Source organism: Typopeltis vanoorti, chromosome 24 (genome assembly GCF_054136105.1).
Source record: "Typopeltis vanoorti isolate ZY-2024b chromosome 24, IOZ_Tvanoo_1.0, whole genome shotgun sequence".
NCBI classification, from domain to species: Eukaryota; Metazoa; Arthropoda; class Arachnida; order Uropygi; family Thelyphonidae; genus Typopeltis; species Typopeltis vanoorti.
Window position 1 is genome coordinate 38,339,359 of NC_143572.1, and position 15,163 is coordinate 38,354,521.

General features: G+C 37.4%; 1 protein-coding gene across 1 annotated transcript in view; it reads right to left on the reverse strand.

Moving 5' to 3' along the window:
* kl-2 (dynein heavy chain 2, axonemal kl-2) overlaps positions 1-15,163 on the reverse strand; it is a 1,497,432-nt gene that overhangs the window by 978,367 nt on the left and 503,902 nt on the right. The window contains exon 24 of the mRNA XM_090414156.1: positions 4,305-4,409. Within this exon, the coding sequence (XP_090270282.1) occupies positions 4,305-4,409 (105 nt within the window). The remainder of the gene's footprint in view (positions 1-4,304; positions 4,410-15,163) is intronic.

Genomic DNA, 15,163 nt, shown 5'->3' on the forward strand with positions numbered 1-15,163 from the left:
TCATGAACATAATATTCAACACAGGCATTATTCCACGACAACTAAAAACTGCAGTAATTACGGCAATATACAAACACAGCAAAAGAAATGATACTGAGAACTACAGACCAATAGCTACACTACCAATCATCTCAAAAATTCTAGAAAAAATAACACACACCAGACTACAGAACTATTTACAGAAGTACAACATCATCTCACAAAACCAATACGGCTTTCAGAAAACAAAAAGCACCATTACTTTATTAGAAGACATCGCTGACACAATAAACAAAGCTCTCGACTAAACAAATCGCCGTCCTTATACTGCTGGACCTAACCAAAGCATTTGACACACTTGAACATGACATACTACTCACCAAACTATACTCAATAGGTATAAGAGGAACACTGCATGCATGGTTCAAGAACTATCTCTCAAACAGAACACAAGTAACAAAAATAGGTACATGTCACAGTCAGAGTATACAAGTAAAACATAATGTACCTCAAGGTGCCATATTATCATCCACTCTATTCAACATATTTACATTAACAATGTTAATAACATATCCATAAGAAGTTAAATATTTGAATACGCAGATGATGCTGCACTACTAGCGATTCACACAGACATTAACACGGCTCTCTGCAAAGCACAACAAGACCTACACGAAATCACAACATACTTCCACCAAAACGCAATTCTAATCAACGGCACCAAAACACAGATGTTGATAATAACAACCCAAGAATCATATGGCACGCATCACTATCGATACATTGTCACACATACCGCTGCATTAACAACAAAAATACCTGCCAATGTTCCGAAATCAAACCAGTAACACATGCAAAATACCTCGGTCTCTATATAGATTCCCACCTTAAATGGACAAAACATATAGAATATCTACACACCAAACTCTGGAACATCGCAGCAAAACTCTTCCAAGTTAAAGACATTATTCCACCCAACATAAAAAAACTCCTATATCATGGTATCTGCCAATCACTACTCAGATACGGAATAACAGTCTATGCAAATACATCAAACAGCCACCTAACGAAATTAGAAACACTACACAGGAAAATCGTGTCAACAGTGATCTGGACACCTTACACGCAAAAACCAATATCCGACAAGCACATGGTGATACACAGAATTCTGAGCATTAAAAACCTGAAACACTACATGACGTTAACAAGGAATTACTTCAACATCACCTATCGAAACAACAGAGACACATATCGTATAACACAACCTACAGCAACTCTCTACATCCCCACACCCTTCAACAACTCATACGGTTCTTTTGTGAGATCACATCAGATACCCATGCAACTCAACAACCTACCAAGAAAGTTAAAACACGCAGATAACTACAGAACATTAAAAAACGAACTCTGGAAAATATACCAACAAAGTTAAGAAACCATCAACACTAATATACACATCACAAATCACTAGCATCGAATGCCTACATCCCATATATAAACAGTAGCAACAATACAAATAGTGAAGGCTAAACCCCACTCTCTTCAAAAAAGCTAACCCAAGCTTCGAAGTAGGTGGGATTAACTTGCCTCACTCATCTACAAGTAATCCTTATAAGCAAATGCAGAAATTTGTATGTATAATCACTCTTTCTCAAACTTTAAAAACAAAATAAAAATAAAATAAAAAATAAAAAATTATACAAAAAATTCTGTATAATCTTCATTGTTAATATTAGAAGAACAAGTGTTGTAAATACATAATATAAAGGCAAAAAAGTATTATTCAAAATTTTAATTGAAATCCAATATAGGAATTGCAGCACTTAGTGCTGAACTCTGTAAAATTATAAGGTGCAATGTCATACAAGATGTTTATTGTATGTATAAATATTTTAGCAATCAATAAAATATTTTTTAGCAATTTAAAAAAACAAAAAAAATCATGTGACACCTCCAGGGAGTCCAAAGATTCATCGAGGAAGGGCACCTACAACTCTCTGTCTCCACCACTCAATCCACCAACCACTATCATCAACACCAATGCCATTAGGTGTTGATGATAGTGGTTAACCAAAAGGCTGTGGATTTGAACCAACAGCCTTTTGGTTAGGGAGCAGTTGGCTGAGCTAACCACTCAGCCAACCAGGCAAGCTAAATTTGTGAATTGATATTATTATTATCAATTCACCAACTGCAGCAAGCTGCAACAATCCATATATGACTCCTGATCAAGGCCTTATACAATGGAACTATAACCCCTTTCTTTTTTCTTTCACAACATCTGTTTGATTCCTCATCATACTCACCAGTGCCATCTACTGCCCACCAAACTAAGTATTTTCACATACAATTATAAACATCCATGCCTATAGTGGGATTAGAACCTGCAGGTTCGAATTAAGCATGATCAATATTAATTTAGCCTGGTGACACATTTCCCATATTATTATCAGAATCCAGGAATCAAAATTATTGGTAGTCGTGGGAACAAATGACTTAGTTCGGGAGAAGAAGAATGTTGATAGAAACTTGAGGAAGTTGTTGCAGCAGGTAAAGAAGAATAGTGGTGTTGGGAAAGTTGTAGGTGTGTTGCTGAGATATGATAACAGTGAATTAAGAAGGAGAGCAGAAATAATGAATAGTAAGATTGCTGAGTGAGTGAGGGGGTTCAATTTGTAAATCTGTGGAGTGAATTTGAAGGGAAGTTCAAATGGTATAAAGCTGATGGATTACATTTGAATGAGTTCGGTGTTAGGCATTTAGAAAGGCTATTGTTTACTGAGAAGGCACAGAATCAAGAAGTTAACATAGCAAATGATCAGCGTCTACCTGTGAAACAGGGTAGCACATATCAACAGATTGTACAGCAGGAGGAAGATGGATATGAATTTGAAGATGTGGTTGCAGAAGCGCGAGGTGATGGAATGCATAAGGGTGAGGATGAGAAAAGTAAGAATGGAAATCACAGCAGGATCAGGAAAATGAGAGTGGCTAAACAAAGTGGCTAGAATAGAGAATGTTGGTGTTGGTATACACAAATGTAAGGATTATTCAAAACAAGAGAGAGCTGAGTTTGTGGCATTGATAGAGAGAGTAAGCCCAAAAGTAATTGGAATAAGTGAAACTTGGTTGTCTGAGGAGGATGTGAAGTCAGGAATAGAATTAGAAGGATGTATAATTTTCGGGAAGAATAGAGATGTGAAAAGAGGAGGAGTAGTGCTGTTAATGATTACAGAGGAATTGTGTCCACAAAGTGTGGACACAATTCCTCTGTAATGTGGAAGTTGATAGTGTATGCACAGATTTTGAATCTGTGTGGTGCAAAGTTGACATAAACAGGTTAGTATATCCAATAGGATGCTTATAGGCTAGGGAATACAGAGAATACTGATTGTGAAATGTTTAGATAGTTGAGCATGTAAAAAGAAGGTGATTCTGATGGGAGACTTTAATTACAAGAATATAGACTGGAAGGAGGAGACAGTGTATGGGAACAAGGAGAGCGAGTTTTTGGGATTTCTGAGAGATAAGTATCTTAAGCAGCACGTGATTGAAGCAACTAGAATTGTTAACGTTTTGGATTTGGTGATAACTTCACAAGATGTAGTTGTTAATGAGGTGATGTCACTACCACCAGTTGGTGAGAGTGATCATGAGATACTTGTTTGGGAAGTGATGAAACAAGAAAAGGTGATTACTAAAAATGGATACATGTGGAAGTATAAAGCAGGTGATTATAGGAATCTCTGTAGTCAGTTAGCATCAGTACATTGGGTAGATGAGCTGAGCTAAAAAGATGTTGAAAATGCATGGAAACTCATGAGGCAATATCTGACAAAAGCAATGTATGACTGCATACTGAGGGTTAACCGAGTAAATAGAGTAGGAGTGAAATGGATGAACAGCGAAAACAAGCAAGCTATGCTTGGAAAAGAAAATGTTATGGAGGAAGTAGAAGACAGCTGGTGGTGATCAGATCCATGAAGAGTATAAGGTGCAGTCCAGAAAGGTGACAAGCATGGTAAAGAAAGAAAAGACACAGTATGACAGGAGATTGGCTGGTAAGGCCAAAGTTAACTTGAGGTAATTTTTACGCTACATGGCAAACAAGAGGAAGAATAATTATGTCGGATTAACATTAGTGGATAGTAATAGGCAGCAGACTAACAGCTGCAAAGGATATAGTGAAATTATTGAACCAGCAATTTATCAGTGTATATATCATACTAGTATAAATTATCCAGTACAATATATATAAGAGAGGCAAGTATCAGGAGAATTGGAAGTGAAAGAAACAGATGTGTATCAGATGTTGGTTAGGTTACATGTGAAGGCTATAGGAATGGATGACATATCACCACGCATGCTTAAAGATTGTGCACCACAATTGGTTATGCCCTTGATAATCATTTCTTCTTCATCTTCTTTACCTGCATTTAAGATTCAACACTTTAACTTTATAAAATTTTAGAGTAGACAATTTGTCCAAATTTTTATTGTCTTACCAAATGATGTTTTTGTATTTGGTGTTGAACTTCTTGCTGATTTAACTACTCTGATTTCATTCTTTAATGTGTTTATTCCATTCTACCTTCTCTCTCTATCTCTCTCTCTCTTTTTAAAGCATTCATTTATATGTTGCAATGGCCACTCTTCATAAATGTTTCCATTTTTATACTATGAAATTTTGTTTTTTTAACCATTTTTCTTAATGTTTTCATTTCGGATATCATATTTATAATAATAATAATTATTATTATTTTTATTATTGCACTCTCAATGGAGGAGGCAGACCCATCATGGGAGGTTCATTCAACTAACAACATATTTATCACAGCGAATCTTAAAATCCTTAACATTCCTTGCATTAACAACACATTCTGGAAATGCATTCCATTTACTGGCAATTCACCATGTAAAATATCTGCTCCTCACACCCATCTTCACCACACTCTTACATAACTTCCAAGGATGACCTCTGGTGTTTCCCCTCTTGCCTTCTACTCTGTTTATAATTTCATCTGGATTAATCCAGTAAAATCCTCTCACTACCTTAAATGTCTCTATCATATCATCTCTTTTCCTCTTATCCAGAACTATGCAATCTACATTTTTTCAACCTCTCTTCATAGCTAGCAGTCCAAAGTCCTGATATTGTTTTAGTCACTTGTCTCTGGGCCCTCTCCAATGTCTCTACATCACACTCAAAACCAGGTGACCAGATTCCAGCACAATAACACACTGGTAAGACCAGACTGGTAAGACCAAGTCTGGTCTTACCAGTGTGTTATACAGCAACATAACCACTTCCTTATTATTATTATTATTACATAACACCTCCAAGGAGTCTAAAGACTCATCAAGGGATGGCACCAGCTCTACAACTCTTCACCAACTACACTGACACCATCTACTGCTGCCACTAGTATTTCCACAGACAGTCACAAACATCTATGCCCATGGCGGGATTCGAACCTGCAGTAGGATAGCTGATACACTAACCATTCAGCCAACCAAGCTGGAAATATCCCTACATGTTCGAGTACTTCTTATCATAGCAGCACTATGATATGCAGCCTTAGCAACACTATCAATATGCTCTCTAAACCTCAGTCTACTTTCAACCATCACACCCAAATCTCAAATCTCATCCACTTCCTGCAGTACAGCACTATCAATATAGTACACAGCCTTATATTTCTGCACTCCAAAATGCAACACCTTGCACATATTGATATTAAAACTAAAACCCCACTGCTTTGTCCAAGAAAAAAGTGTATTCAAATCAATTCAAATAAAAAGTCTATTTGGTGTAGTTGTGGTTAGTTGTAGTTGGTGAAGAGTTGTAGAGCAGGTGCCATCCCTTGCTGAAGGGAATTAACATCAGCAGTGCTACTTACAATTCTTCCCAACTTTGCATCATCAGTAAACAACTGGAGATTCCTTCTCAGTTCACAAGATATATCATTTACAAACATGTTAAACAGCAGGGACCCATAAAACAGAACCCTGGGGCATGCCACTAGTTACCGTCCTTTTTTGAGACACTGCTCCATCATACATAACCTGTTGGTATTGCTCAGAGAGCCAATTTCCAATTCATCAAAACAATAAACTATATATTCCCATCCTCTGCAGCTTAAACACCAATTTATCAGGTTGTAATCAAACACTTTTACAAAGTCCAAGAATATAATTGATATATGATTCTCTCTTATCTAACACACCTGTAACCCTATTACAAAATGCCAGTAAACTGCTAAAACAAGACTTATCCTTTACAAATTCATGCTGACCATCATAAAGAATCCTGTATTCTATTCTAACCAATCTCTCCAACAACTTGACCACAACCTCAAGTTATACTGACTGGTCTATAATTGGAGACTTCTTTCCTAGAACCATACTTGTGGAATGGCACTATTTTGCATTCTCTCCACTCCTTAGGAATCCTACCCATTGCAAGACAGACTATCATTAATTAACCAGGTCAAGGACAGCCAACTGGGTGTACATTCCTTAAGAATACATGATGATATATGTCATCCATTCCCACAGCCTTAGCCTTATTAACATCTAACCCAACCAACATCTGATACACCTCTGTTTCTTTCACTTCCAATTCTCTTAATACTTGCCTCTCTTCTATATACTGCATGGCATCATTTACACCAGTATGATATACATTGATAAAATGCTCATTCAATAATTCCACTATATTCCTCTGCAATGATCACTCTGCTGCAATGACTATCCATTAGTGTCAACCTGCAATAATTATTCTTTCTCTTGCTTGCCATATAGAAGAAAAATTTCCTTGAATTAGTCTTACCAATCAATCTCCTCTCATACTGCATCTTTTCTTTCTTTACAATAATCATCACCTTTTATCTTGCACTTTATACTCTTCATGGATCTGATCACCACCAACTTTCTTGTACATCCTTAATAGTCTTTTCTTTTCAAACACTGCTTGCTTGATTTCACTGTTTATCCATTTCACTCCTACTCGATTTACTCACTTAACCTCTGGTATTCAGTTATACACTGCTTTTGTCAGATATGGTCTTGTTAGTTTCCATGCTTTGTCAACATCTTTTCTGCTCAGCTCATCTACCCAATGTAATGGTTCGAGCCGACTACAAAGCTTCCTATAATCACCCACTTTATACTTCCCCATATATTCATTTTTGGCAGTAACCTTTTCTTGTTTCATCACTTACCAAACAGGTACCTCATGATCAGTCTCTCACTCATCCCGGCAGTGTCAACACCTCATTAACCACTACATTTTGTCAAGTTATCGCCAAATCCAAAACATTAAAGCCTTTAGTTGCTTCAAATGCTGCTTATGATATTTATCTCTCAGAAATTCAACAAAATCACTCTCCTTGTTCCCATACACTATCTCCTCCTTCCATTCTAGTTTGCTGTAATTAAAGTCTCTCATGATGATCACCTTCTTTTTACATGCCCAACTAATTTGTCTAATCATTTCACAATGAATATTCTCTGCATTCCCTGGCCTATAAAAGGATCCTATCATATATACTAACCTGATTATTTCAACTTCACACCACACAGATTCAAAATCTGTGTATATGTACTACCAACTTTCATATTTTGTGGACACAATTCTTCTGCAATCATTAACAGTAAGCCCCCTTGTTTTTTCTGTCCTTCTGGAAAAAAACAAATCCTTCTGTTTCTATTCCCAACATTACATTCTTTGTGGATATTAAAACTACTGCATATCTGTAATACATATCATTTGCATATCCAATTTGCATATCTAATATTATTATTAACATAAGACTTTCAAGGAGTGAAAAGATTCATCTCAGGAACTCTGCACTCTCACACAAAAAAGGTAATTAAACTCTGCAATCGACTTTGCTCTTTTTGGATACCACTCTCCTTATACACAATCTACAACCTAAAAAAACCTAATAAAAATATTACCTATCTGATAACCAATCAGCTATCTAACTCACTATTTTCTATCAAATCCCATGCATTTTAATGTAGTTAACAGCTTGTCACGTGGCAGTCTACTAAAACGCTTTTGAAAAATACAAGTACACCAGGGTATGCACACTCCCTTATCCAGTGCATTCATCCCCTTGTTGTAATATGTAAGCAAATTGTTTAAACACGATCCCTCTCCTCCTCCTTTAACAAGCCGATGCTTGTTAAAGGAGGAGGAGGATCATGCACTATCAACTTCTGGTCTTGTGATTTTATGAGACTCATGTTAAACAGGTATGCCAAGGATGCCATTAATTCGCTGGAGTATCACTTCAAGGCATGGTGGTATAATGTCAAGTCTTACTGCCTTATTAATATCAAGTTCACTTAATTCCTAATATAATTCCTGCTCACTCACTATCAATCCCTGCTCCACCATCCCCCTCTACACTCCAGCTCCTCACGATGTTGTATTCATGAGAATGAAATACCCTGGAAACTGCTCACTAAATACCTATATATCTTCTGCAGCAGGCTAAGCATCTACCACTGTCATCTACTGATATCATTCTCTCATAATTATTCCTTCTTCTACTTGCCACATATCAAAGGAACTCACTAGGATTTTTTTAGCTTGACTGACTAATTTTTGCTCATCCTGCAGTTTTGTCATCTTTACCAACTGAGTCACCTTCCTGACCTGCTGTTTGTATGCTTCATGCAAATCATTATTACTAATATTCATATCATATTGCATTCATGCTTTCCTTTCATATTTCATATTTAATCCCATCATTCATCCATTTTGCAACTACCTTATTTGGACTTTTCACCTTTGAAATATGTTCAGGTGTTGCTGCTGTTCAATATCTCTTGATTAGTGCCCAGTGAATATCTAATTCCTTTCCATTCAACTCCTCTTTCCATGCTAGTGCTCCTGCTCCCAGTTATCTCCAAGTTTTTCATAATCACCAATTACGAAAAATGTAGTACCCAATTATGTAGTACCCCATATATCTCATCCCTTCCTCACAGAAGTTCTTATATGACTGGCTACAGAACGGGGTTAATCCTTATGATCACTCTTACCAACTGGAGAAAGATCAAACAATAATTTTCAATCATATGTGATGATATGATGAGATCAAAGACTCCCAACCTCTTGTGCCATCTGTTACATATTACCTAAGATAGTTGTCCTTTAAGAATTGAAAAAGTTCATTCTCCTTATTCTCTTTATGCTATCTCTTTATTGCAGTGAGTATTGCCATAATTAAAATCGCTTATAATGATCACCCTTTCAGAGTTATTTATTCACAAATCAATTTGTCTATGCATTTCTTTGTCTCTACTCTTTACATTCTTTGATGTATAGCAACCTCCACTAAATATTTCATATTGACCTATCTCACACCATACTGCTTCGAAACCACTGCCACTATTTTGTCCTGGTATCTCAACCTTGTACAGACATAATTAACCTGTAATTGCTATCATCATCAGCTCTCTGCTTTCTTAACTTCACAAAAAAACATTATACTCTTCCATTTCTATTGCAGTCATCATATCATTCCCATCCATGTAACTACTTCATTTAGACTTTTCACTTTTTAAATACACTCAGATGTTGCTTATGCACATGCCACCCAATCCAATTACTTTTAGACAAATAAAGTCAAGAATAGTGAGTGTAGTATAAATGTAGTGAACGAATGAATGGTAGAAGAATAAACGAAGATTGATAAAGAAGTTAGCATGATAAATATGAACATATAATTATGTTCAGAATATGAAAATAAGGAATGAATTGAGGCATGTACTGAATAAGATAGGATATTTAGAGAATATACTGGTAGCTGGAGATATAAGAAGGATGGTATAAATGGAAGATGAGTCAAAGATGAATAATTGCAGTGGAATGGTGGAAAGTATTGTTATGCTGTATAGGGATTTTATGCTGAAAGATGTGAATCTGAAGCAAGTGTGAAAATATGTCTGAGAGAAGCAATAACAGGAAAAGTGACTGATGCTGTGGAGAAGAGAGGAAACTCAGAGGAGTAGACTATGCTGGTTGAAACACATGGTTTATAAAGAAGTGTGAATGAGATAGTGCAGGATTTGGGAGCATTGCCAGAGACAGTAAAGGAGAAGAGTGTAAGAGGAAGAATTGTGTGTTACCAAGGTATGATTATAGAGAGCTGAGGAGAAGAGATATGATTACAAATGGCATGATAGCTAGAATGTGCAGGAAGAGAGTACCTAAGTTTGTGTATGTATGGGATAAATTTTGTATGGGAAAAATTTCACTAAAAAGGTAAAATAGAGCTTTTTGCAAAAAAGCAAAAACTTTGCCAGCATGATTGACCGATGGGTTAGCGTATCTGCTCTCCAACCAAAAATGCTGTGGGTTCGAATCCTGCTATGGGCATGGATGTTTGTGATTGTCTGTGAAAATACTAGTGGTGGTGGTGGTCGGCAGTAGATGGCATTGGTGCAGATGCTGAAGGTAGTTGCAGTTCGTTGTAGTTGGTGGACTAAGTGGTGAAGACATAGAGTTGTAGAGTAGGTGCTCCTCCCTCGATGAGTCTTTGGACTCCCTGGAGGTGTCACATAACAAAAATATAATAGATAGTGGGACTGTGAGTGCAAGATACTAGTGTGAAATAGAGAACTGGTGTGAAATAATGGATAAATGAAGGCTGCAGGGATACTCTCAATGGAGAAACAAAGGACTTGAATGATGAGATAAGGAAAGGAAGGACCAGGAGAAACACTATTGTGCTTATACACCAATGCAAGGGGTATTAGGAATAAAGGTACAGAGTTTGTAGCCTTGATAGAGTTAGTCAGTCCACAAATCATTGGTGTCAGTGACAGATATTTAACTAAAGATGATATACTCCTTGGAATAGAAAGGGATGGTTATAGCATTTTTCGAAAAGACAGAAAAGATAAAAGAGGAGATGGGGTATTACTAATGATTTCAGAAAAGCTGTGTCCACTCAATGTGAAACTTGAAAAAAGCAGTAATGATAATGGCTTTGAGTTACTTTGGTATGAGCTTGAGGGTTGGCACAAATTTTAGATATTTAGTAGGATGTTGCTATAGGATAGACTATAATAAATTCTGGAAACAGATTGGTGAGGTGCAGTGGCTTAATTAGTTGAAAGGGAGAGAAATCAGAAATGCCTGGGACTTGGTCTTTAATGAATTACTTATGGCAGTGTCAGATTGTATTCCTATGGTTCAGAGGATAATTAAAGCAGAAGTAAAATGGATGAATATGGAATTATGCAGGGGCTTCTGAGAAAGAGACCCCTCAGCAGCATGAGAGACATTAAGTGCAGGCTAGGAAGGTGATGAGTGTAATAAGGAGAAATTGGCATATAAAAACTCTAGATAATTCTACAGTTTTGTTACAAAGTAGAAGCAATGGTGAATATGGATTACTGACTTTAGTTGTAAGCAGGGGCAAATTCTCCATGCTTGCTATGCTTGCTGCGCAAGCTCATTACTTGAGAAAGAAGTAATATTTATTTGTTAATAAATGCATGCATTTATAAGCATTCCATTTAGGCTTTTATTCTTGTAGACAGAAGACATCTTAAGCTTCAGGGCAATAATTGAGCTTTGTGTTGTGTATCAAAGGCCGATGCTTGCTCGTCTAGTCAAAGCTACCTTGGCTTGCTCGATTGAGAGAGCTTCCAGGTACTCGCTGCAGTGCTGTGATTTCAGGCACACGCATAGCCATTTCTGCTTCCTTCATGTCTTCCCACTCTGTTGCTTAAAAACAGGCCATACACAGTCAAAGTAGCTCTAGCCAGTGGGCTTCAGTCAGCCTTTACAAGTGTGCGTGTTGCTTGAGAAAATTAAGTGACAACCAACTTTTTATGATGATGTTATTGACCAGTTCATAAAGAAGAACAGTAGAGTAGAATTTGTATTCAAGTAGGTCAGTTAATTGAAAAAGATAGAATATCATTTGTAAAATAAATGTTGTATTTGTATGATTAAATACATAAATTTCTAAATATATAGTTTTAAATGGTTAGTCATTTATTATTCCACTAATCAGACTTCAATCACACCTCTCACTCACTAACTGATAACAAGAGCAAGTGTGAATTTCAAGACCAGCATTCGCCCCTGGTTGCAAGAGATGGATCACAAGTTATATCTGCTGAATATATAGTGGAAAGGTTCAATGAGTATTTTGTTAGTGTATTTCATGTGAAGGTATTTCTGAAGGTATGGGTGGGAGCAGATAATCAACCATGAGATGCGTGATTTTTTATTTTTTGAGTGGCGCTAGCATAGCCGTAGCATGTGGCGGTGAATTTGAGCTGTGTAGAAGAAAGTGAGTTTTAATTGGTGAATAGTCGGTTTTTTTTCCCATTTTTCTACGTTTTTGAGTGTTAAATCGTTTCTCTGAATACAAGTGAGTGTACTTCAGTGGTTGTTTTTTGGAAGTTAGTTGCTGTCACGATATAATATATTTTGGTTACTGTCAGGATCGAATGCATAACGGTGGAAGACAAAACGAACCTAAGTTTTCATTACTGTATTTAGTTATATTTCATTTTATTTAGTGTACTTAAATGTTTTGTTTTGTTTGTAAATGTTTGTACTTTTTTTCCTATTTATTTAACGGAATTTATTAATTGAATAATTAACAATTACACTACTCGGCAGCAAGGAATGATGACGGATTCAGCAGCAGTCACAAGTGGTGTATCGCCAAGTCCTCCGCCATTTAAGAACTCAATTATTAGCAATATCATAAGTGACTTTGTGGCATGCAATACTTGTGGCATGTATGCATCTCGAGAATTAGATATGTGGCTTGTGAAAGAGAGCGGAGAGTGTGTATGCGCAAAATGCAGGGCAGTTGGAGGAAATCAGTGCATTAGAAGAATCGATATCCGACTTTGTTGCTCCAGGAACGGGGAATGAATGTAGGAAGACAAGTAGTGTAATAGGAGAGAATTAAAAAGATATATATGAATGAGAAAATAATAGTTAATAGTGTGGAAGTGTGAGTGACTCTGAAAGTTTAGGAGATGGTTTTGTTTGGGAGAGTGAATTTAGATTAAGAGTGACTGACCTGCAGAGAGAGATAGATGAGTTCAAAGAGGAGGTGGAATGTCTTGTGAATGAGAGCAGAAGTATGAAAGATAAGATTAGGAGAATGGAAGAGATAAATGCAAGGAGAATCAGAGTAGGAGAGAGAGAGAATTTAGGGAGTATGAGTGAGAGGTATCGGGGTGCTAGAAGAGGAGATAATGGAAACAGTAGAAGAGAGGGAATGAGAGAGAGGTATGGGAATGCTAGCAGATGAGAGGATGGAAACAGTAGGAGAGACAGAATGAGAGAGATATATGGAAGTGCTAGAAGAGGAGAGAATGGAAACAGCAGGAGAGAGAGGGAACGAGAGAGGTATGGGAATGCTAGAAGACGAGAGGATGGAAACAGTAGGAGAGACAGAATGAGAGAGGGATATGGAAGTGCTAGAAGTGGAGAAAATGGAAACAGTAGGAGAGAGGGAATGAGAGAGATGTATAGGAGTGCGAGAAGAGGAGAGAATGGAAACAGTAGGATAGAGAGGTATGGGAATGCTAGAAAAGAGAGAGAATAGCAGTAGAGGAGAGGGAATGAGAGAGACCTATGGGAATGAAAGAAGAGGAGAGAATGGAAACAATAGGAGAGAGGGAATGGTAAGAGGTATAATGTATGGAGACTCAATGATCTGTGGTGTTCAAGATAGGATGCGTGAAGAGTGTTTGCCAGGAGGAACAATAGAAAGGGTGGCTATGGCAATTAAGAGAGGTGAAAGGATGGATGAGATGATTGTGATGGTAGGAACGAATGACTTGAGTGGTAATGTAAGTCGAGCAGCGACAGATATGAGGTTTTTGCTTGAGACTGTACTGAAGAAGGCAGAGAGAGGAAAAGTAGTGTATGTGTGTGATGCCTAGGTATGATAATGATGAGCTGAGCATAAGAGCGGTGATATTGAATGGCATAATAGCAAGAATGTGTGACAAGAGAGGACTGGTATATGTGGATGCTCGGAGTGCGTTTCAGGAAAGAGAGGAATTGTATGCGAGAGACCGTTTACATTTGAATGAGGAAGGACGTAGGCATATGGAGAGATTGTTGTTCTGAACGAGTCAGTGTGTCCCAGGGAGGATGATAGCAGGGGTGGCCTCTTGTGGGAATGGATACTTGGGAGAAGGGAGATGATGTCAGGTAACGCTGGGTCCAGTGGAGTCTAGAAATGATAATGATGGATATAGAAACAATGATATTTATATGCTTTATACTAATGCCAGGAGTATCCGGAATAAGGGAGAGGAATTGGTGGCACAGATAGCATCAGACTGGCCAAAAATTATTGCGATCACTGAGACATGGTTGACAGAAGTGGATATAATAACAGGAATAGAAGTCGCTGGGTATAGCATTTTTCGTCAGGATAGGAGAGGAAAGCGTGGTGGTGGAGTACTGCTTATGATAAGTGATGATCTATGTCCTGTAAGAGTGGAGGCTTTGGAAGGAAGTGAGACAAATGATTTTGAGAGCAATTGTGTGAGGTACAGGTAGGCAAGACAGGATATTTAGTGGGGTGTTACTACAGACCCAGGAGCACAGAGGATGGGGACCAGGAGATGTTTAGACAGCTAAGTTTGGAAAGTGCAAGAAGAATGATTGTTATGGGAGATTTTAACTACAGTAGTATAAATTGGAGAGAGGAAGATGCATGTAGCAATAGTGGAATGGTATTTCTAGAATTCTTGAGGGACAAATGTCTTAGGAAACATGTAACAGAGGGAACAAGAGGTTCAAGAGTTTTAGATTTGGTTATAGTATCAGAAGAGTTGATAATAACTGAAATGACATCTCTCCCGCCAGTTGGAGAGAGTGACCATATGGTTTTGACTTGGAAAATGAATAGACATGCAGGAGTATCAAAGAGATGTGAACTTATGTGGAATTATAATGCAGGTGATTATAATAGTCTTAGATGTCAACTTCGGGAAGTTTCATGGAGGGAGGAATTGGAAGGCCGGGATATTGTTAGTGCGTGGGAAATTGTGAAAGAATATTTGTTAGCAGCAATGGTAAGTTGTATACCACGAGTGAAGAAGAGGACACAATTTGGAGTAAAGTGGATGACAAACAATATTAAACAGGAATTGCATGTGAAAAAGAGGC